At 45.4% G+C, this 23,278-nt stretch overlaps 1 protein-coding gene across 13 annotated transcripts in view; it reads left to right on the top strand.

The window, feature by feature from the left end:
* The window catches only part of robo2 (roundabout, axon guidance receptor, homolog 2 (Drosophila)), a 323,403-nt gene that overhangs the window by 274,491 nt on the left and 25,634 nt on the right, over positions 1-23,278 (top strand). For 8 of the 13 annotated variants that reach the window (XM_028962515.1, XM_028962523.1, XM_028962517.1 and 5 more), the window contains 13 exons: positions 3,937-4,061; positions 6,072-6,240; positions 8,825-9,030; positions 10,422-10,503; positions 10,577-10,742; positions 10,828-10,994; positions 12,292-12,413; positions 14,151-14,382; positions 16,710-16,834; positions 16,918-17,089; positions 18,287-18,472; positions 19,485-19,511; positions 22,359-22,401. In XM_028962515.1, the coding sequence (XP_028818348.1) occupies positions 3,937-4,061; positions 6,072-6,240; positions 8,825-9,030; positions 10,422-10,503; positions 10,577-10,742; positions 10,828-10,994; positions 12,292-12,413; positions 14,151-14,382; positions 16,710-16,834; positions 16,918-17,089; positions 18,287-18,472; positions 19,485-19,511; positions 22,359-22,401 (1,822 nt within the window). The remainder of the gene's footprint in view (positions 1-3,936; positions 4,062-6,071; positions 6,241-8,824; positions 9,031-10,421; positions 10,504-10,576; positions 10,743-10,827; positions 10,995-12,291; positions 12,414-14,150; positions 14,383-16,709; positions 16,835-16,917; positions 17,090-18,286; positions 18,473-19,484; positions 19,512-22,358; positions 22,402-23,278) is intronic. The other 5 variants (XM_028962519.1, XM_028962527.1, XM_028962524.1 and 2 more) reach the window with 1 other exon arrangement.

The raw sequence follows: 23,278 nt of genomic DNA on the forward strand, positions 1-23,278 counted from the left end.
GAGGGCAGCGTGTTTGTACAAGCCTGGCAGGAAGCAGAGACCCCCGCCCCACCAGAAGCCCAGCGCTGCATCAATGGCCGTCCTGTGGCTGTCAGGGCTGTCAGGCTGCCGGCGGAATGGTAGAAATTACACATTCAGCCTGCATGAGGGGAACAGACAGTAATTGCAGCAGCCCCCTGAATAAAATATGATTGAATGCTGGGGCTTAAAGAAGTGACAATGTTTGGGGTGTGTGTGCATATGTGCTGGCATGCATATTCATATTTTGTGTGTGTGTATGAAATTTCTTAGGCAGAGGGGCATATATGTCAAATTGTGTATTAAATATGGAAAATATGGTCTCGATTGTTTCTCTAAGGGTGTGGAGAGATACAGGAGCCTTGCCTCAGCCCTGTCATATCATGTGACACACATGCTTCGATTTTATTTATGTCAGTCTGCAGTAAAGGAGATCATCGGCCCATCTGAGCTTCTTTCTCTGTCAAGGTTTTAAATATGCAATATAGCAATTTTCAGTCTGAAAATAACCAAAGTGCTGTACAAATAATTACAATTCATTAGTTGCCAAATGCACAATTAAACAGTAATATATATCACATTTGCCACCATCTACCAGGATTGAGACAGCACATTTTCAGTCATACTTTTATTTTTTTTGAAATGTGTGTGTTTTTTTTTTGTGAGTAAAACACGTGGCGGCCTCTGTTTTGTGGCCTCGGTGTACATACAAGTGAACGCGTGCATGTCCAGATAAAGGTGCCGGCCAGCGACGCCGGCGGCGACTATGGAGATCAGCGGTTAAACAAACACTCTGATTGACTGGAGGCGGTTAATGCACTGCCGCTCTGACTATCAGTGGAGAGCAGAGGAAGCCGCGGTGGCGCTGCCAGCCCGTGATTTAAGGGTTTGGTATCGGATCCCAACTCGGAGAGGTGCAGCGCTGGCTCTCTGCAGGAGAGGGCCAAAATGGGTGGCAGTAAATCCATAGCCATCTGTGGCTGGCCCAGTGGTGTGTCTTTGACAAACATGTCACCACAAAGAAGCGATGGGAGGGATAAATCAGACAGATGCCAGGAGCCTTGCCTCAGAAGTAGCCAGCTGTGCTATCGGCCTGTTCCAGAGATACCGGACCAGGAAAGTTTTCTTTGCTGAATAAGGTGTGTTTATTAGTAAATGTTAGAATAATCATGATGGGTGAGTGATTGGTTTAGACCATGAGTAAAGTTGACAGTAGAGTATGTTTCCATGTTTAATTGTATTGTGTTATCACTGTGTGGTCAGATTTTTTAGTTAAATGCCGTGATCATAATCAGGTTGTTGAGGTCAGTATCATCCTTTGTGATAATAAAACCGCCACCCTAATATTTTGTAGGCTCTCCTGTGGTGCCTTACAGTAGTGGTTTAGACACTTGAAACCCCTCTTACTGCCATTGTGTTCTCAAGCAGGACACTTAACCCTGAGGGTCTTTAGGTAAGGGGTGTCAAATTCATGCATCCCACGACATCACTTTATAAAGATCTATTATTATGACCCAGTGATATGCAGTGCTGATAATACACAAACTACAGCAGTTTTTTTCAGCAAATTGCTCACTGCATTATGGGATATGTAGTTTGTGTGTTATCAGTTCTCCTAACGCCAGGCCATAATAATAGAGTTGTATTAAGTGATCTAGTGGGATGTGGCCCGTGGGCCGCGGGTTTGACACATGTGCTTTAGGTGGACTGTACCTGTAAGCCCTGATTGCAAGGTGCTCTGGGTAAGGATATCTGCTAAATGCCGAAAATGTAAATGCAAAATATGTCTGACCCATATGAGGCATGGACTTCATAAGACCTTTAAAGTTGTCCTCTGGTATCTGGTACCAAGTTATTGGCAGCTTTGTCATCATCAAACCATTCCTGAACATTTTTGGAGCATGGAGAGGCACGTTGTTAAAGATGTCACTGGTATCAGGGAATGCAATAGACACAAGGTTGAAGAAAGTCTTTAGGTAGGTGGTACGTATCAAAGTAACATCCAGATGAATGCAAGGTTTAACAGGAGAACTTTTTACCATCCCCGCCCAAACAATATTAAAGGAAAGCAGCTATGGTTGCAGAACTAGTGTTAGTTCACTCCAATTCACTACATTTAGCTGTGCTGGTGTGATGGATGCCCACTGGCTTAGAAAGTACAACTGAGTAGCATCTGTCACCCTTGTGTAACAACTCTGTGACAGGCTGCCATGCATTCATCTTCACTCTCAGTTTCCTGGGTCTGAGTGACAGATGCAAACGTGAAGGACAGCTTGACCTTTGGAACCCATAATTCTACAGCTTTTTTTGCTGTCCGTCAAAGACAAGAGCCTCTTAGAGAAACTTGCTCTGCTCCGCTCTGAATTTCGATGGCATCTTAAGGTCGCGGGTGGACGAGGTATGGACGTGATGGGTTTTAGCTGGACTGTTTGAGTGTGTCATGCGGGGGCCTGCTATAGCCGTGGTGTGGGTCTGGTTCGATGAAAGAGCCTGTGGGGGGTGGATTACACACCTTGAGCCTAAGCCTTTACACCACGGGGGTCTGGATATGTAATTCAAGGAGGAAGATCTGACCTGGTGTTGCACCCTTGTTTTCAAAGAGGTGAGCTGGGGCCCTCAGGGTAATTAAAAGAAATGAGACAGAATTGCCTGAATACCCACGCACGTCCGCTGGGCTTAAGGCTCTTGTGTGTTAGGAAAAAAAGAAAAGTTCTTTTGACACATGGTTATTAGAAGGCAGCAGAACGGCAACGATCCACACGTCGAAGGTCGACTAATTGGCTGCAGGGATTTGCAACGGATGAAGCCAGCTTGTCATGGCGTTTATACTGGAAAGGGTTACAAAAGACTACACAGGGCACCCATTAGTTCACGTAATTAGCTGTTTATTTGTGAAACAGAGTCAGAACCATGTGGTGTTGCTTTACCATCATCCAGCCAGACAAATTGCATCATACTGCGAAGCAGAAGAGAGTTGCAGTGTGGCGGGAAGTGTCGGATGACCTTTCCTCTCCACACTGTTGTTTAATTGTACGTTTGGATGGATGGAGAAAGAGGTGCCAGGATAAGAAATGGACGGGTCTTTAAGCGGGCATGTACTCCCACTCTCCCTGCTGTGGGAGTACCGGGACTGGTCAGCTACACGCATCGGTCTGCCTGCCCTCTTTTCCAGCCATTTATTTGAGCGCTAATGGGAAACGCTCACTGTCCAGCCACTCCTAACACGGTGCCGGGAGATATGGATGGGGTCAGAACTTTCATCATGTGAACAAGGGAATTGTGAGCAATGTTCTTACCAGGTCCAATGCACTTTTTTAGTGGGGACAGTATTTTTAAAAGGGTTGTCTGCTCTGAATGCATGAGGATTTTTGCATATTCCTAAACAAGCAAAACCGACAATAAAACATGGCTATGAAGCCATTGACTTGCCAAATCTGTAAGAATTATGCGAAATAATGTAGATCTGTCCTCTTGTGTTTCCATTTCCGTTATATAAACTATGCAGGTCCAAAAGAGATAAAAAATGATCTGAAGGTCCTTTGAGTTGTGACTGTACCCGCTTTGTGGCTGTATGTCAACACCGTGCCGTTATCATGAAGGGTGACTTCCTGTCATTCATTCAGCCTGGATGAATGGCCTGCCTGGTTGCTGTGACGATGCCCCTACCCAACCACCAACGTGAACCCCATCCCTCTTGCTGTTTGTCCCCAGTCAAATCCAACTGACAGAATACAGTGGGCTGTGATGCTGTGCATGGAAGCGCTGTATTGTGTTTCTCCTCGTGACCTTTGTCCTTTGGTTGCCTGTTGCTGCTTGAGCTCCCACCGCAACTTCCTGTTGCTTTTTTATTAGATCTGTTCCAAGCGATATCATACTGTTTTCATGACAATTTTTGTTCCCTTTTTGATTTCACCCTAGCCGCCCCTCAATTCGTGATCCGGCCACGTGACCAGATTGTGGCTCAGGGACGCTCAGCCACGTTCCCCTGCGAGACCAAGGGCAACCCACAACCTGCGGTCTTCTGGCAGAAAGAGGGCAGTCAGGTGAGATGCCATGATGACGCTGTGTACCAAAATTGTGACGCATTTAACAGGGTGTGACAAAAAACTGGCTGCATTTGTTATGCCCCTTGAGTAGAGAAAATAATGGAAACCAATTCGGCCTCCATGAATATACAAAATTGCTGAATCCCAACTGAAATAAGGAAATCATGAAAATAATCACATGGAAACATATATTAGTCTCATTTGTAAATGTTTTGAGTGGCATGTGTTTATGCCCTCCATTTATTCTACTATCTATTATGCAATCTTGTATTGTCTCAATAATTATTGTGATGCAGTGAGATTCCGCTTGCAGTGTCTGCCTTTTGTGAACTTGTAATTGCTTATTGAAGGTAAACAATTGCTATTTTGTTGGTAGCACACAGAGAAAGGCGTTGTGTCAAGGCACATTTTTTGCAACAGTTAGACATTTAATGAAGCCTATTATTCTGCCCCGCATTGCAATTTAATTTCACTGTTATTACACCACAGCAATAATAATAATATTATCAACAATAATGAAAATAATTGTAATGGCTATTAATGCAATACAGTCCTGTGGAGTCATAGGTTCTCTGCATGTGTGTCCTTTTCCTCTGTTACCCTGTGGCTCAGATCAGTTCGGGTCTCTTATCAGTATCTGTGTCTCAGACACCCCGGCTGTTTGTTCAGAGAGACTGGTTGAGCGCTAATCAGGATCTTGTGACCTGCGGTGCTGATAACAGTGATCCTCTCCCACCTCCCGATATCCTGCTCAAACACCTGCATGTGCAAGCATTGCGGTGGCAATTACCATCCGGCCTGATGATCAATGAGATAAGAGTCAACTGAGGAGATGCCACACTTACACACACATGCATGCAAGTATGCAGGCCTAGGTGAAATTAGCGGCCATATGAATGCTGTAAAAACCTCACACTTGTTCCACGTTGTTATTGCATTAATAACAGTTTTTTATAACATTGAAAAGTATTAGGGAGACACCCCGTCCTGGTTTTGGACACTAACAGAACTGGAGCACCTTGCATGCATGGGCATGCATGTTCAGAGTGTAAATCCAGAACTTCCTCCTCTAGACCGCACCCCACACTCATTTGCGTATTAAATAAGATATGAAGGTATTTGTTAAGAGAACAAATTAAAGGGGTAATTAAGTGATTAGGCTAGAGAAAGGTGTTCTGTCACAGTGGGCATCTATCATGCATGGGTGATTCAGGGGTGGGGAGAGATGGAGGGAGGTAATTAAAAAAAAAGACATAATTTGCTGCATTACAGTCATTAGGTGTAATTGAATTCGGCTAATGTCTCATTTCTGCTCGGCGGCTTTGAGGAGAAAACAGTGGAAAAATGAGGGCAGATCTGCAGAGAGATGAAGGATACAATAGCAAGGTGGAGGTTATGTTTCCATGAGACGGCTGTCGCATACATTAACGGCCGCTTATGGCCTCTCATTAGACCTGTTAATTAGAAAGTAGCCCCCCCCCTTTTGGCAATGGATCTCATCACACATAGGAAAAACAGAGTTTGTTAACAAAGCAGAAGGAAGTAATTAAAGGGAAGAGGATGCGGGCCACACCCAGAGCAGAGCTGTCAGATGTTCACTATATATACCACTACACCACTGATAATTCGTTTTATGTTAGATGTCTGAATATGATTTGTTTGGGCTATATTAGAATACTAAAGATCTCAAAATTTGAACTTTCCCCCCCAAATTTAATTGAAAAAGGTAAACCTTCATGCATTCATATGTATTCATTACCTGTCTTTTTTATTTTTTATGATTATGCCTGATAGTTCATGAAAGATATCCGTCTCTCATGATTAGACTATAACCTCTTATTGATCTAATTAAGGATTCACAATACAGAATTGTCCAAGTGTCTTCATTTATAAAGTCTATATACTTGGTTGAAGCCGAATGATATATGACAGCCACAGTTTCCACATGTGTGTATTGTCAGCAGCTGCCCAGTTTGTTGAATCCATGTTTTTTTTTTTCTCTTTCAGAACCTTCTGTTCCCCAATCAGCCCCAACCCAACAGTCGTTTCTCGGTGTCGCCCAGCGGCGACCTCACCATCTCCTCAGTGCAACGGTCAGACGGCGGATACTACATATGCCAGGCCCTGACCGTGGCCGGCAGCATCCTCGCCAAGGCCCAGCTGGAGGTTACAGATGGTGAGTGCTGGGCTACGCCTAATGACCTGTAGCCCTACCTGCTAAAGCTAACGGCCGCCTGGCATGTTAGCTTTTTTTTTTTTTTTTGGCCGACAGGCAGGCAAATGTTAATTCTCTGTCACTCAGCTTTTCATCCCACTCTCACGTGTATCACGCCAGCACTTGGAAAGGCAATTTAATGCCTTTTGTGATTTCATTAACAGCGGCGCTGAATACCTTTGCAGCCTTGAAGTCCCCTGCAAAGAATTGGTACCTTTTAAAAAGTTAGAGTTGGCTTTCTGTCTTAATACATGTTTATTTTCAATAGTTCAGATTCTTTCTCTCAGAGCGAGTATTTTTCCATTCCAGTTTCCCCTCTTGTCTGTGAGAATAATTGTCGAACTAAATGAAAGCTGTGCCCTTGAGTCCTGTCATACTTTAATGGTCAATATGCCAGTGGCAGAATGAATCTGCAACCACAATCGCAGCACTTTTTGAAAGAAGGTTGAGACGGTGGAGGCGACGGAATGATAAGTGCTTTATTTGCAAGGCCTGCCATTAGCCGAGGTGAGTAAATAGATCGCCCTCCAGAGAAGTGTGCTTGGACGAATTGTGTTTGTGGAGGGAGGGTGGGAGAGAGAGACGAAAATCAGAAGAAAGTAGTATTGGACTCTCTATCCATTCACTTACCATGAGGCTGAAGGCTTCATCCATTGCAACCTTGACAATTGACCCCGCCCGTCATCCATCAACATCCTGTGTCAGCATTTCATTTTCTTCCTCTGCAGTTTGTTAACATCAGTTCATGCAGTGTGTCTGTAAGTCATGTTGGCTGTAAATATTAGTGTATGTGTGAATGTGGAATGCAGAGAAATGTGTAGCTCTGAATGTGGTGTCGCTTTCCCGTGTACAGATGGTGTGTAACTGTATTAGATGATATGAGATGAGTGTAAGCACCAATATCAGGTCAGGTCCTGTCTGGCAGCAGTGTAGCCTGGGAGATTTACTGTCCAGTGGGCAGCCAGCCCCCCTCTAAACAGCTCCTCCTCCCCCAGCCCAGCAAGTTCAAGGAGATCCGTAATGAGAAATTACTCATGCAGTCATCCAAGGCCTTCGCCGCTTCTCTCCTTCATCACTTCATCTTGCCATCCTACCATCACTCCATCGTCTCATTCCCATCCATAGGCTAAATGATTTTTACCCCCCTTGCTACAAACAGGAAGAAAAATTAGTGCGGCTCACACAGCCCGAAGTAGCTGAGAAAAGAGTTTCAGAGTAATAGAAGAGCTCTGATAACGGCATCCTGGCCATTTTGGCCTCGCATTAAGAAGATAAGAGCAATGGCGATTAGTGGACTCCCAGTATTGGATAACGAATGGGTGCAGGATGAGTCAGGGCCGTGGGACCAACAGGGGCTGATAGGAGCCTGGACCGTTTGTGTTCAGCTCTCGGGTTTGCACTCAGGCGCGGTTTAATCCCGCCTGATGCATTACAACTGTCTCCCCATGTGCCAGGGGAGTCCAGATAACAGCATTCCACCCAATATAAACATCCTCCACCAAGAAAAAATGAGGGCTAGAAGGGGTCTCCAGGTGCTAAGATGTTCTGTTGCTGAATATTGCCCTTTCTGTTTTATTGCACCAGTGTAATAATGTGAACGTGCCCACTTTTTAGTGCTTGACATCTCGAGGCCATCTCATTGTAGCTAGAGGAATTCAAAGTTAGCCTGCTAATTGGTGCTCCAGGTCCAGGTCCAGCACTGCTGGATAATTCAACTCCTTAATTAATGTGTGCGACGTGGCTCCTTGAGAGCCGGCGTTGCTCACCCCTGATAGATGAATGGCAGCTGCAGAGGATATTATCGTCACCCCCCGGAACCAGTCCCACATCGCTTAACTAGAGCCTGGAGGGCCTTTTAACACAGCACTAATACATATATTTATCTTCCCCCCACTGCTAACCTAGAGACCAGAACCAAGTGCTTCGATGGAAGTTAATGGCTATTTTAATGGAGTTAAGTAAGACTTTGGCCGTGGCTGTTATCATAAAGGAAAAAGAAGGTGCTGGGTAGGCAGTTCTTTGTCTCTTGCCACCCTTTCTTGCCCATAAAACATGGTTGATGTGACATTAGTAAGTATACTCCAAGTCTTGCTGAATGTCTGCGTCTGGGACTAGTTAGCTTCAGGTGTGGGCTGTGGTTAGGACACTAACCCCTGACCACACTTGCCTGTTCATCATAATAAAGAGTTGATCTGAACCCCTCTTCTCAGCCAATAGGCTGACGCCGTGCAGAGAGCCACAAAAAGGCAACGAGCCAATGAGTGAGGCAGGAGTGGGACATGCTGGAAGCCAGGCGGGTAACTGGAAACGGCTCAAGCTGGAGCTGCCACATCAGTGGTCTGGAAACGCACAGCTCAGCTATTCTCAGCACAGTTCCCAGAAAGTCATTCTGGTGTGGTGTGGTCACAAGTCTTCTAGACTTAAAAAAAACAGAGACAATTTAAAGTAAATTTTACCCTTAACATCCATGAACAAATCTGTTAGACATGTCTTATAAAGTTATACATTTATTTCATGTTCAACAGTAAATTTTCTCTGATTACAGTTCTGACAGACCGCCCCCCACCCATCATACGCCAAGGGCCGGCCAATCAGACGCTTGGTGTGGACAGCGTGGCGCTGCTGAAGTGCCAAGCTTCAGGAGACCCCATCCCCAACATCAGCTGGCTGAAGGATGGCGTCAGCCTGCTGGGAAAAGACCCACGCATGTCCCTGCAGGATCTGGGCAGCCTGCAGATTCGGAGCACACGGGTAAGGGTCCTACCAGGCACCCATCAAATTTTGGAAGGATCTTTCCTTGTTTCTGGAGGTTCTTCAAACAGTTTAACTGTTTGGAAGTATATCATTGTATCAAACAATGGACGCGTAATAACAACCTTTTATCTAAAAAGTTCTATTTTCTAAGTATCAAACTTGTCAATGATACCAATGTTCCACAATAGAACAAGTCCACAAGTGCAAAAGCAAGAAATCAGCGCAATAATAAATTGAACATACATTGGAGTGGATAAATATTATATCATACAAATGTGCATTGTATGTTCCATCTAAAGTGTGTGTGTGTGTTTAACAAGCACTGGGCAGTGTGATGTATAGGCTTAAAGGAATTCATGCAGAGGTTGGTTAGACATAATGTGGAAAGGCATGTGGCATCATATTGCATTAAAGAGATGAATGGGAAATATTGATTTCCTTAAATTGTGTGATAGCATCACTTAGTGACAGAGCCCCGTCTTATGCGGATCAGCCTGGAATAGCCTGGATGGCTTCCAAGTGCACACACACTCACACACACGGGTACACATTTAAGGAATATTGAATTTAAAGTCGGCACACCCTCCCCTCCTTGGAACCTCGATAGAATATCATTACGAGTGACAAAGCTGCCAACCACTGACATTTTATTTAATAAATCCAAGCGAGACGTGGGCGACGAAAGCAGCACATGGCAGCAGAAAAAGGTGCAGAAATTGGGGGGACGGGGCAGTTGGGAGTGTCTCGTAAAAATGAATTAGCCCACCTTTATAGTTCCGCTTAGTTAGCCGGTGGGAGTGCTTATCCGGGGAGGGGCGCAGACGTGACTTGTGACCTGACCCCACTCTGCCACCACAGCCTCCCATGTAAACTCCCAGTGATGCAGACATACAGCGCCCTCGCGATGCCCGCCTTTCTTTTTTTTTTTTATGGGTTTTTCGTGCGGTCTGTCCATTTTCCCCACCCTTTGTTCACCGCCGGCCCCTCTAGCCTGAAACGCTTCTGAGCGTTTTTTCCCACTTTCATCTTTTACTGCGGATGATAACTAACCCCTGAACAGGCACGGAGTGATTGCTTTTATACCGACACAGTTATATCCGGGTTTGTCATTATTCTTGCCCCGCCGTTCCTCATGATGGAGTTTCTTAATGCAGTCACGGTAACAGTTTCCATCAAGCTCATTCGAATGCGCTGCTATGCTTTACTGGCTTTTATGAGGCTCTAATATCAATTTATGCTAATAAATGCCTGTTGTACTTTATACAGTTTTATCGCTTTATCATTAAAATTAAACGGGGACCCAGCGACAATGCTAACACATGGTTTTAATGCTGCGTGACATGCTTGCACGCCTCCTTTATGCAGATTGTCTTTTTGTTTCTTTTCAGCTTTCTGATTCTGGTATCTACACCTGTGTGGCTGCCAGCTCTAGTGGGGAAACATCATGGAGTGCTTTTCTGGAAGTGAAGGGTAAGGCCTACATTCACCTTGTAAACGCTGAGCTACATGCTAATGCATCGTTCTTTCGAATCACCACTAACAGAGGCAGGTGGTATCATGGTGCTGAAGAACAGGGATGAGAACGAGGTTCCTGGACCCCCCTCCAAGCCACAGGTTACTGATGTCACCAAGAACAGCGTATCATTGTCCTGGCAACCAGGGCTGTCAGGGGGGTCGCCCATCTCCTCATATGTCATTGAAGCTTTCAGGTCGGTATCTGCACAGACATCATGAACCATCGTATACATTTTCTGTATGTTCAGTGGCATCTAATAACATTTCTGGTCTGTATAGCCAATCAGTGAGCAACAGCTGGCAAACCGTGGCAGACCACGTGAAGACCACACAGTTCACGGTCAAAGGCCTGCGACCCAACACCATCTACCTGTTCATGGTGCGCGCCATGAACAGCCTGGGCCTGAGCGACCCCAGCCCAATGTCAGAGCCAGTCCGCACACAAGGTACACCAGCTGGGAAACGATGCCGAAAGAAACAGCAATGTTAGCATATGTAGCATAACCTTGAAAGAGCTTAAATTCTGCAATACAGTCCTTGGAAGGAAAGGCTAGATTCAGCTTCCATGATCCATGAAAAACAAAAATCATTCGGCCATCGAAAGTCATTTTACAGTGTAAGTAAAACAAGGAAAAATAGGGTGGAGTGATATTTAAAATAGATGTTGTCAGCATTCTTGTAATGATCCTCAGAATGCAAGTTCAGAATAAATGATGGTATAGTATCAGATTATTGGGAGAACCAAGTACTTTTTTATTTTCAAAAATTTTGAACTGTTGTTCTCGGCTCCATTAATTTGAGAAGAATTTTTTTTACGATCTTAATCGTCATAACGGAGACACATGACTGGCTCTTAAAAGCCTGTGGTGATTTGATTAAGCATCCCACAGATTCCAACCTGTTTATCGGGTTCTGTGTAATTAATCCAAGCAATTCCAAGACTTTTATAACCTTTGGCTGCGGCAAGACTCTATATCAGGACCCAGAGCCAAGATCCTGAAGCGCGCACAGGGAGCAAGGCCATTTCCTTCATCCTCCATCCTCCTAATCTACTGAGGGCCCAGCGTTAACACACAGGGACGCTTATTGACAGTGGCAGGCGCTGGAGACGGATGGCTTTTTCAATGTCTTCCTGGCTGCATTCGACTCATTCTGCTGTCCTAGCAGAGTCGATGATTCATGGCTCGCTCTATATTATTTTCCAAGGCGGTTGTTCTAAATGGCATTTGCTGTGGCTAATCTCTCCGCAGTGCATCGTCTGAATTACTGCAGAATATGCTATGCTTTTTTTTTTTTTTATAAATGTTATCATAAATTGAAGGGCAAAAAGTACTTTGAAGATTTTCACATACTCATGCAGTCTGGGCGGAGCATGCTAAAGTCAAGTTGTATTTATTCTGTGTGCTTTTGTTCAAGTCAGCCTTTTAATGTCACATTATGTCATTCTATCTACCTCACGTCACTTCAATTGGCTTTTAGCACAAGTGTTACTCGCTCTTAAATTCCAGCAGGCTCACACTGATAAGCAGGCAGACCTCCGCAAACAAAGAATCGCTTTGCTCGATGGAATTCGGGACGGGAGGTGAATGGAGTTTAGAGTTGCTGTTCAAACATCGCTTAAGGCCCCTCACTCTCGCCACAGAGATAAATGAAGACAGACCTTTATATGTATGCTTGACAAGACTAACAGAGAATAGTCAGGCCTTTCTTTTCACTTTTTCTTTCTCAACATTTCACATTAAGACATTAGCCCACCAGCGCAGGGTGTGGACCACCGGCACGTGCAAAAGGAGCTGGGGGAGGTCATTGTGCGCCTTCACAACCCCGTGGTCCTCAGTCCCACCACAATCCAGGTCACATGGACGGTAAGACTAGCTTTGATCGGTCTGTTTGCTGGTTAAACAATCCCAGAGCATTTGGTTGAATTGTGTTAGTTGGTGCAAGGTCACACATACACAGGGTACACACAGATATTATAGCAGCACAACATAAGCATTATCAGGGCTCTTAGTTTGTATACTCGATATTCTATAGAAATCGATCGAGAATTGCTGGTGTCTTCCCATTGTAAGTCGCTTTGGATAAAAGCGTCTGCCAAATAAAGTAAAGTAAAGTAAAGTAAAGTAATGAAGTCCACACGGCTTGTGGCCCACGTAACCATACGTCTCAATCACTGTTTTTTTGGGTGATTAATTGGACATCACTACCCCCTCAGAGAGTGCTTATGTGCAAGATTAGCCATTCAGGTTTTGTCTGTGTTTGCTGTGATCTACTAGTTGTTAGGGCACCTAACTCGTACAAGAGAAATCTGCAGACACACACATATTTAGCCGCTACTGACATCAAAACACTGTTATTGCTCTCTTTCCACTCACAAGCAAAAGAAATTGACACTGGGGCGAGTCTTTGAAGTGAGGCTTTACGTTCCACTTTTCTTTTTCTTTTTTTTTGTTCCTCTGATAAATTTTGATTGCTGACTTGAAATAAATGAACATCAAACGGTGATGAAAACAGGGGATGTAGGCGGTATTGAGCATGCCAACATATGGCACTTTATCAGTATTCTATCAAACGTCTTTTAATTGAATACTGTAGGATGAAGACAAATGCATGAAAGAGAAACATATATAGATTTTAATTAATTGTCTGGCGGGACACGTCCCACGCCTACTCATAGCCCCCCCTTCACACTTGGCATGGGACTCCTCATCCTCCATCTTGAGATTGATTTTTCATCCTGCTGATTGTAACACAACCCCCCTCCCCAACTCGCACCCCGACAGTCGTCTGTGTCTGCCTCACCATACGGATGGCGGTGTCAGGGTAACACTCTTTTATTCTGGTAGATTCTGCCCACTGTGCCCACTGTTGCCAGGATTGGCTTGGTTTGTATTTTCCTTGATTTTCAGTTATTCTACTAGACATTTTTGACAATTCATGCACATGGAAAGATATTTCTGTCTCCTCTGTCTCCACCTCTTGTCATGGAGGAGTAGTCTAGGGTGGGACTCCCTCTGGCCACCCCCAGAGTCTGTATGCCTACTGATGTGCATGATGGATTTTCCCCCTGTGGCATAAATGATGCCATAGAGTTTTATTTATGATCTGTGCCTGCATCAACACTAGCCTCTCGATAGGAAGGCCTTTTAAAAGGCTTTTAAAATGGAAAAAGGCACAAAGTGATCCCAGGGAATAGAAATGCATCTGCTGAACACTGTTTTCATGTTGTCGTGGGTGCTGTCCAATGAGAAGAGGGCTTTACTCTTCTCTTATCAGCACAGGATTAATGCACTACATTAGATGCTAATGATCAAATGCTTTAAATAAGCACATAGTGCATATTCAGTAATGATACAGCATTTATGTCTTCTGAATTTACATAAAGTTATACACACAAGAAAGGACTGGCTCTACATCTTGAACATTTCCCTCTGTTCTTTTTGTTCGTAATGCTCCCTGTCTTGGCTGTAGACATCTCAAATTCAAAAATGTTCATTTGTAAACTGAGGAATGTGATATTAGCAAACATGCATGAATTTTTCTATAGCACCGGGAAAATATGGCCCTTTATTAAAATCTGACAGTTTCTTTTTGTTCTGTAGGTCGACCGCCAGTCCCAGTTCATCCAGGGCTACCGGGTTCTGTACCGGCAAACGTCAGGCCTGCCCTCTCCAGGGCTCTGGCAGACCCAGGACGTGAAGGTCCCTTCAGAGAGGAGCGTTGTCCTCTCCGGGCTCAAGAAGGGTATCGTTTATGAGCTCAAGGTTCGGCCATACTTCAACGAGTTCCAGGGCATGGACAGCGAGTCGAAGACTGCCCGTACCACCGAAGAGGGTGAGGCATTCTGGGAAATGACTGTGTTACTGCATCATGCCGGCCCATATCGGCTTCTGTCTCACCCCACGGGGCAGAAACCTGGAAAAAATTATTCTCATGTCTAGGTGATGCCGCTCTGCTTGAGGGCATCGACCTTTTCTTTCTCTGGTCATTTTGTGTCTCTGTGTGTCACACTCTCTGCATCCTCAGCTGTGGATGTGAAACGGGTCAGTCATTGCCTGCTGTCGCCCTTAGCTGAGTCAGAATGCATGAGGCAGAGCAGCAGAAGCCAACGAAACACACACAGACGTTCAGTTCTCTCCTTTCTGCAAATTGTTTGTGGCTTCTTGTGGCCAGCAAGTCATATCGCCGATGCTCATGCTGTACAGAGTTCTCAAGAATCTCCACAAGCTCCTGACGAACACATGAAATATCGCGCCCATGCTCCAGCCCGCTCTCGCCATTCGTCTTGTCGTATCTTAAGATAGGTATGAGCACATGGAAAGCCTTACGCTCTGACATGGGCCCGGTGTGGTTAGATGGCCCTTCCTGCACCCCGTGTAATGCAGCCTGGAACAGAAGGGTGGACGGTTAAAGTCCTGCTCTTTTGACAGGCCCATTTATTTTGCCCCGGTCTCTGCGGAGAGCCTCGTATCTCCTGTGTGCAGCAGCGCCTCTGCACCTGCCTTACCTGGGCTCCCCCCGCAACCCCCATTTTAAAGGTCTCTGCCATCTCTGCGTCGGATTGGCTGTATCAGCTCAGATGCTGAACGTCTCCGGGGGGGGCGGCAGGAGTGGAAGATTTATTGCCCATTGCCGAGCGTGGAAGTGATAAAAATTCCTCACGTCCATTAACACAATTAGAGCTGCCTGGGAGACGGACCGCTCGAGCGTTTTCCCCCGGATGTGTCCCACTCTCCCCGTCTCTTCCTAGCCCCTTGTTCCATTCCTTCTCCATCTGTCTCCATCTCTCACCCTCTGCTTTTTCCCCCCTCGTCCCTCCTTTCTGCCAGTCTCTCGCTGTCGGGCATCTGTGAAAGTGGCCCGAAATGTCGGACTGCTGGCGGCAGCTCAGCGCATACCAGTCATGTGAGCTCCTCTCACAGATTTCGGCTGAACTGAGGCATCCATCCGTCCACTGGGCACAGACTGCTCACCAGCCAGCTTCCTTTCTCAGACTGTCTGTCTGACACAGAAAAGAAACTTCCTTCCATATTCACTTTCAAAGAATCTTGGTAATAGAACTGCAGAGCAAGACAGAAAAATACAACATTACGCAAATGAGGAACAAAAACCCGTTAATGACCTGTCATGCTATATTTGTCTAAATATGAATAGTAATAGAAAATGTAGCTTTAAGCTGCTATGAAACCCTCACTGAACTGGCGTCGATCTAAATGCCATTCCTTCTGGCAGCAACCTTGTCACAGTTCCATCAGATGCGATGCAGTAGGAATGATGGAAGACTTCCCCTCACGTCCTGTTTTAGATTTTAATGGGCTGCAGGAGCCATTATGGTCTTTGCCGTGGCCTCTGATCTGATGAAGTCGCTGTCAGGGATGAGCCGTAATGTTTGTGGCGAATGGGGCTCTGAGAGGTGGAGCGGGAACTGGAGAGAAGGGTAGAATGGGGGGCTGGGTTGCGGTAATTGACCTGTCAGTGCTTGGCGGTGCTGCCGTTCCCAAGCTGACCGCTGAGGAAATGAAAAAAACATTTTTTTTCTGTCTTAATGTTATTGTAGCACAGCGCACTGTTATTATTTATTTCATTTTTCTTGTCTGCGTTTTGCTAAAGTAAATTACTTAATCTCACAGGCCTCTGGCTTCGATATGGTGGAATCTGAATGGCTGGTGCAATTTTATTTTTTTTTATGCGAACCTATCAGATAGTTCTGCTCCGGCCCCCTTTGAAAGAAAAGAAAAAAAAATCTTCCTTTCCCTCCAGAAGTACTTTATTTATAATTTTTGAGGGGGCACAGGGGAAGGGAAATTGAATCATTCTGAAATTTTCAGTGTATCATATGTCAAGAACTGCCAACGTTTCTGCAAAATCCCCAACTAATGAAGTTCTGTGAGAGCAGCCCGTTGTGCTGAACACGGCCCTTATTTTTTAATATCATGCAGGCGCCCGGCTTTGAGCTCATCCATGCTGAAGGATGGAGGCTGTAAATACGGAGGGGAGCGGAGCAGTGGATTTGTAATCCTACAGAACAAAGAGACCCTTTTTAACACCCTTGCCCGCTCCTGCTGTTTATTATTTTCCGCCAGTTGCAAATGTTCTTGAAGGTGATTGACATACCAATTTCATAATAATAATAAAGGGATTGTTCTCTCTCTCCATACCAGCTCCCAGCGCTCCTCCCCAGCAGGTAACAGTGCTGACAGTGGGGAACCAGAACAGCACCTCCATCAGCATCTCGTGGGATCCCCCTCCTCCAGAGCACCAGAATGGCATCATCCAGGAGTACAAAGTAGGATCCCCGCTCTGTTTCAGCCTAAATCTCACAGAAAAGCGATGAGGGTGGTTACGTAACCCACTTCTCACCTCCCTCAGATCTGGTGTCTGGGGAACGAGACGCGCTTCCACGTGAACAAGACCGTGGATGCAGCCATCCGCTCCGTGGTGGTTGGAGGGCTGCAGATTGGGGTCCTATACCGGGTGGAAGTGGCCGCCAGCACCAGCGCTGGGGTGGGGGTTAAGAGCGAGCCACAACCCATCAGCATCGGTAAGAGCGGGGATTATCCCAAGTTAGAGATAAACTCTTAGCCATTCAAAAGGTATATTTTGCAAATAAGAATACACTAGTTGGACAGTCAGAATTCACAAATAAAGCGCTAATAATTTTTCTCCAAGTCATGGGCCTTACATGTGGTAAAGAGAGCAGGAGAGGGGCAGGAGCCCTACACTCATTGTTGAATTTTATAATTTAGGAAAAATTAATAGTTTAATCCTGAACTGCCAAGGTGCCTCTGAGCAAGGTACCGTCTCTTCACACTGCTCCCCGGATTGCCCACTGGTCCCTCAGGAGATGGGTTCAAAGCAGAGGACACATTTTACTGTGTGCACTGGGTGCTATGCTGTTGTGTGTCACTTCACTTTAGTTTATGACAATTTCATTAAAGTTTGTCATTAAAATTTTACAAATGAAAAAACTCGATTAAATACCCAGGACAGCTGAAGCGCGTTCCTTATACACGGACGCTCTGCTGAATTCTGATTACTTGTAGGAAGTAAGTTGAGGGTAGGTATGTGTTGACGTGGTGGTGGTGATATAGATCATACAGGGACCTGTTTAAAATGCATTGGGCGCAGCGCGGCTCAGTCGAATTTGTCGGTTCGGGTCGAGTACTGACTGATTTGACCGGTGTAACTGATGACCTGGCCACCGGCGCGCTCTTATTTCCCCAGTGACACAGTAATCATCCGTCTCTGAGCCCTGGCTGCAATGAACCAGAGATGTAGTGTGTGAGTGTGTGATGTGCTTGGGAGTGTCTCTCATACACATCCTTATTACTTATAAAGTAGCGGCAGCCTGAGTGAAGCGCTGGATCAATACTCGGCATAACTCAGCCACACAGCAACGCGGGGTTCTCTTTATATCCCTCCTGCTCCCTGGAAAAGCAAGTTAGTGTTGATGAGGGCTTTCACTTGAATCCAGTTTTTTTATTTTAAATCATGTTTTTTAACTCATTTTGGTTAATTAGGTACCCTATTAGGACTGTTCATATTATATAACATGGATTAAGGTTCAAATGTTGTGGTGACATTTTACTCTTTTCACGGACTACATGAAATTCCAGGACTAAACTAAAACTGGGTCGTCACTGGACAGTGATCTGCCCTGGTCATCTTGGTCCCCTCACCTGAACCACATGCAAAAGTCTAGTGATGATGTCTTGTGACCCCCCGTTTTTTTGCTCAGGTAAAGATTTCCGTGAGGTAATCGTGACGAACAAGAACAACAGCATCACTGAGCAGATCACTGATGTGGTGAAGCAGCCGGCCTTCATTGCTGGGATCGGAGGGGCATGCTGGGTCATCCTCATGGGCTTCAGCGTCTGGCTCTACTGGAGGAGGAAGAAAAGGAAGGGCCTCAGCAACTATGCAGGTCAGACACAAATTTACATGCCCTTCCAGAATCACAGGCACATTTGTTCATATGCATATTGATAGGTGACAAATTAAAGAAAAGTACTTGGTAAGGGCATCACAGGCCACCAGAACAGCTGGACAGTAGGAGTAGACAACATTATGAAAACACTTCCACTCATTTGGTGTTTGTAATGATGTGGGTGGAGACACTGTCTAGACACTGTCCCAAATATGAAATGTTCACTGAAGGTCATATCATATGACTAACTTCATTTTCATACTCATCAGCCATTTAGTGACTCCTGTGTTCTGTGGATAGGGGCATCCTCATCATCCTAGAAGATAAAAATGGTTCCTTATTAGATGGATTACTCACCAGCAGATGATTCCCCTCTAAGGCACATGTGTCAAACTTGTGGCCCACTGGCCACATCCTGCGAGATCACTTTATATAGATTTATTATTATGGCCCGGTGATATGAAGCACTGATAACACACAAACTACAGATCCCATAATGCAGTGCGCACTTTGGTGAGAAAGAATTTCGAGCTGCTTCACAAGCCATTTGTCGTTGACATGGAAACTGCTCCTGTACAGTTTAGCTGCAGTGTAAATATTGCATTTGGGCAAGGTAACTGAAGCACGGTATTGTGAGATCTGTATTTTGTGTGTTCATATCACCCTGCCATAATAATAGATCTATATAAACCGATTTTGCAGGATGTGTCCCGCAGGCCATGAGTTTGACACCACTTCTCTAAAGAGCCAAAAAAATAGATGATCATGTTTTTCGTTTAATTTGTCACTCTTTTGTATGTCAGAATAACACCATTAGTCCTTCTTTTGTGTGCTGCCACACTGTTTGCATTTGCGCGTGCCACCCGTGTCTCTGGCTGGCCCGCGTGCCAGCTGCTTATTGGGCTGAAGAGGTTGAGTCATGCTGCCCACCCTCACACCCAAACCACGCCACCCAGCTGCGCAGGCTGTTAACACGCCACCTCTTCTCTTCTGTCTTCTTGTTTTGCAGTTCAGTCCTTCACCTTCACCCCTGCAGGTACTGTTTCATTTGTCCCGTCTCCTCACCTCCTCACCCCACTCTCCCCAGAAATGCCCGCTCTCGCTGTCCCGAGCAGCGCGCTTACCCCATTCCAGCGCTAGGACTAGGGCTTCTGTGCACCGTTGAACTGAATTGCATCATCTGGATCGCTGTACTAATCTTGATGGCTGCAGGCTCTTGCCCCATCATGTCATGTATACATGTGTCTTATCACATTCTGTCTTTTGTGCATTGTGATTGTTGGTGTTTTAAGTGGCATGGAATTCTGGTAAAAAAATGGTGATTTACACCTTGACTTTGCATAACTGGCTAAATTGTTGAGCCTAACTGGCTGAGAGACATTCTAAGAAAGCTGAAGCCTACTCCTTTATTTTGCTATTATTGGCTAGAACATAAAAAGAGAAGCATGTGATACAGAATGATGTTGCCAACAGATTAGTTTCAGTTTTTACTCATAAAACTTAAAACAGTAAAACAACAATAAACCATTTGAAATTTGCATTAGTTATCTACATAGAGAACATTAGGCAGAATGCTGCCCTACCTTATATGCATCAGTACATATATCCCACAAAGTAGGTACTATAATATATAGTGTGAAGAACTGTGAGAAGAACTGTTTTTCCAAGACATTCCAAAACGTTTCGAAAAATTTGGTAAAAACACAATTGCAAAATGACTGTTTCCACAGTTGTGCTGTGCAACAAAAATGTAATAATTTAAACACCACACTGTGTATCATTATGTATTAATGTGACCTGCAGTTTTCATAATGCATGCCATATTTTTTTCAATTTGTTCAATTTGATGAACCGTTGGCATTGGTTTAATTACCAGGTTTACCTTATGTCCATGCCGCTGTTGTGCTTGTTTGTCCTGTGTGGCATGTGTTTCTTTTCTTCTCTGCAGGAATCATGCAGCGCTCCTCTTCTTCCTCATTCTCCTCTTCCCTCTATTGACCCGTATGCCTGATAGCATAACAATAAGGTTCTAACAAGCGCCTTTGATGCTGAACCTCTTTTGGTCACCCTTGACCTCCTCACACCCAGTCGTGACCCTAGATCTCCAATGTAGATTGCAGTAGAATGGAAGATTAGTGGAGTTGGCAACACGGGTGAGGGAGTAATCTCACCGTGTTCACCTGTCCCGGCCCTGAGGCTTGTGTGGACAGATGGATGGATAGATGTGTGAGCGCGTGGACGCTTGGTTGGTCAGCGTTGCGGTGGAGAGTCCGAGGCAGAGTCAGAACTCCATTATCTACCTGATGAGATCAGGCTGCTGGCTTAAAAAAGTATCAGTTCCCCTCCAGCGAGCCCCAGCCAGCCAGCACTGCGCTGAGCCCGAGTCAAACATGCTCCTCAACCCCCCCTATCTCCCTCACTCCACAGAGTCCCATCATGGCACGTTTTCTCTCCGCTGCTCTGTTGAGAAGATAAGCCCTTAGATCAAACACTTTAGAGGATATACAGTAGATGTGGGTTTTCTGTGTGGGTGTTGAAGATGTTAGCGAGGAGAGGCAGCAGATGGAAAAATCTTCTTTTAGCCAAAAGATAGACTTTTCAATAAGTTCACAGCAGTAGGTGTGTGTGGAAATCAAGCATCATGGTCCAAAAGTTCCTTCCCATCTTTTCCCATGAGTCTGGTGCGTAGACTCTGAACTGGTCAGTAATTATCCAACAAAATCCAAATCCAAGGTTCTGAGGGTGTAAAAGGTCTGGGAGGACATGTTGTAAGCGATACTCAGAGCATCACAGAGAGAAATAAACACTTTAACACAGAAAAAAAGCCTTTAAAAACGTAAACGTTTTATTGGATACCATGGTTACAGATTTATAGTCCAATTATATTTAATACAATATGCTTGTAAGTCTGCTTTAGTCATGTATTGATTTCCACACTGCAGCACTAGCATGTATTCTTCTTCAGATTCAGTTTTAAAAGGCTGCAGCATCCACACCTGTAAAGCGTTGCATCCTGTCCCAACCGTGTTCCTTTCATCCCAAATCCTGCTGTGACATGCAGGAACAGAATAAGGAAGCCACGGTCGAAACAGCCCCTCCTTCCCATCCATTTGTGTTTTTCTAATCTTCTTCCATGGAACAAATGAGACGATTTACTATCAGAAGTGATTTCAGTTCAAATATTTTTTTTTTCCTCCTTTTCCTCTCATCTGTGGTATGTGGTGGTTTCTGAAACTTTTCTTTCATTTCCCCCCAATTTTCCCTTTTTTTTATTCCCTTTTCTTTTAGCCCACAGGCCCTGTGATCTGTTGAAGGTTTTACATGCGCTTGCCTCTGATGTCGCCTTGTCATCGGCGCTGCATCAGCGAGATGAAACGCGTCCCTCTCTGGGCGAGATGCGGCTCGGCTCTAACTGCTGACAAAGACGAGCCCTTATCATCACTAGATCACTTTAATGGGCCAGATCATCCTCTCCCTCTCCCCCTCACCCCTCTCTCTCTCTCTTTCATTGGGACTCTTTAATTCATATTGATTAACACCCCTCCCCCCACGCCTCTCCCCATCAAGCTGATATCTTAAAGATGTAATGAGTTTTCACTTTTCCCCCCTCTGTGTTCTGTTAATGCCAAGCAAGACCACCACGCCGGCGTGCCTTCATTTTACCTCTTTATCACACACTGTGTGGAATCCGACGGAATCAGGCGATTTAAAATAAAAAAGCTTGGTTTAATCAGTGTCTGTTGGTGAATATTTCTGCACTTTAATTTAAGGAGGAAAGGAATAAACTGAAACAGGCTGATATGACAACTCTCTCTCTTTCATTTTTTTTTTTTTTTTTGTTCATATCCTGCACGTGATTCCATCCCTCTTCACATCCCTGCAGTGACATTCCAGAGGGTTGACGGCGGGCTGATGAGCAACGGAAGGTGAGAACATTTCTCTTTCTTCTAAGCAGCTTCTGACCTGCACACACCGTGCCTTTTTCCTTTCATTCAGCAACGCATTCGAATTCCGTCCATCACCCTGCACCTCTGCCGAAAACCTTTATCCCCCACCCGCGCAGTTGTGACCGGAACCTGTCACCATGGCGTGTCCTTGGATCGGTCTTCACATCATTTGTATGTCAAAGCCAGCGTGTGGTGTTCATACGTGACCGATGCATGTAGCGATAAGCGAAACGCGCTCACGTGCTCCGCATGCGGAAAAGCGGTGAGGCTGGGCGGGGCGGGCACGCGCACGTTCATGCGTCGGTAGGCCCACTCATAAATCTCCCAGAAAGAATTAGCAGAAACAATTTAAGCGGAGATAGGTTTTATTTTATCATTTATCTTCAGCGCCTCACGCCCGAAGCCCCCGGCCCCCCAGAGTGATAAATTTGCCTGTCACCACGTACGGGTGGCAGGAATATGAGCATGTGTAATAATGTAAAAATAATTACCCAGGGGAGAGGGTGCTGAGAACACCCCCCTCCTCACCCCCTACAGAGACCGCCTGGGCTGGGTATGGGGGGGGCACCGGAGGGGTCTCGTCTGAATGACACCGTTTGCTGTCTCAGGACGCCGATGCGGGAGCCTCCCCCGAGAACAGAGCGCACCGGATCTTCCTGGGCCTTGCCTGCTCCCCTTCTACATCCTTGTCTTATCCTTGATCACACCTGGCTAGATAAATCCACTCAGCATCTAAGCTAGTGCGGCCCGAGGTTTCAGATTAATTCTGACCTTTCTTCTGTGTGTGTGTGTGTGTGTGTGTGTGTGCGTGTGTGTGTGTGCGCGTGTGTGAGTGAAAGTGTCTGTTTCTGATTGT

The sequence above is a fragment of the Denticeps clupeoides genome, chromosome 19 (assembly GCF_900700375.1).
Source record: "Denticeps clupeoides chromosome 19, fDenClu1.1, whole genome shotgun sequence".
NCBI lineage: Eukaryota > Metazoa > Chordata > Actinopteri > Clupeiformes > Denticipitidae > Denticeps > Denticeps clupeoides.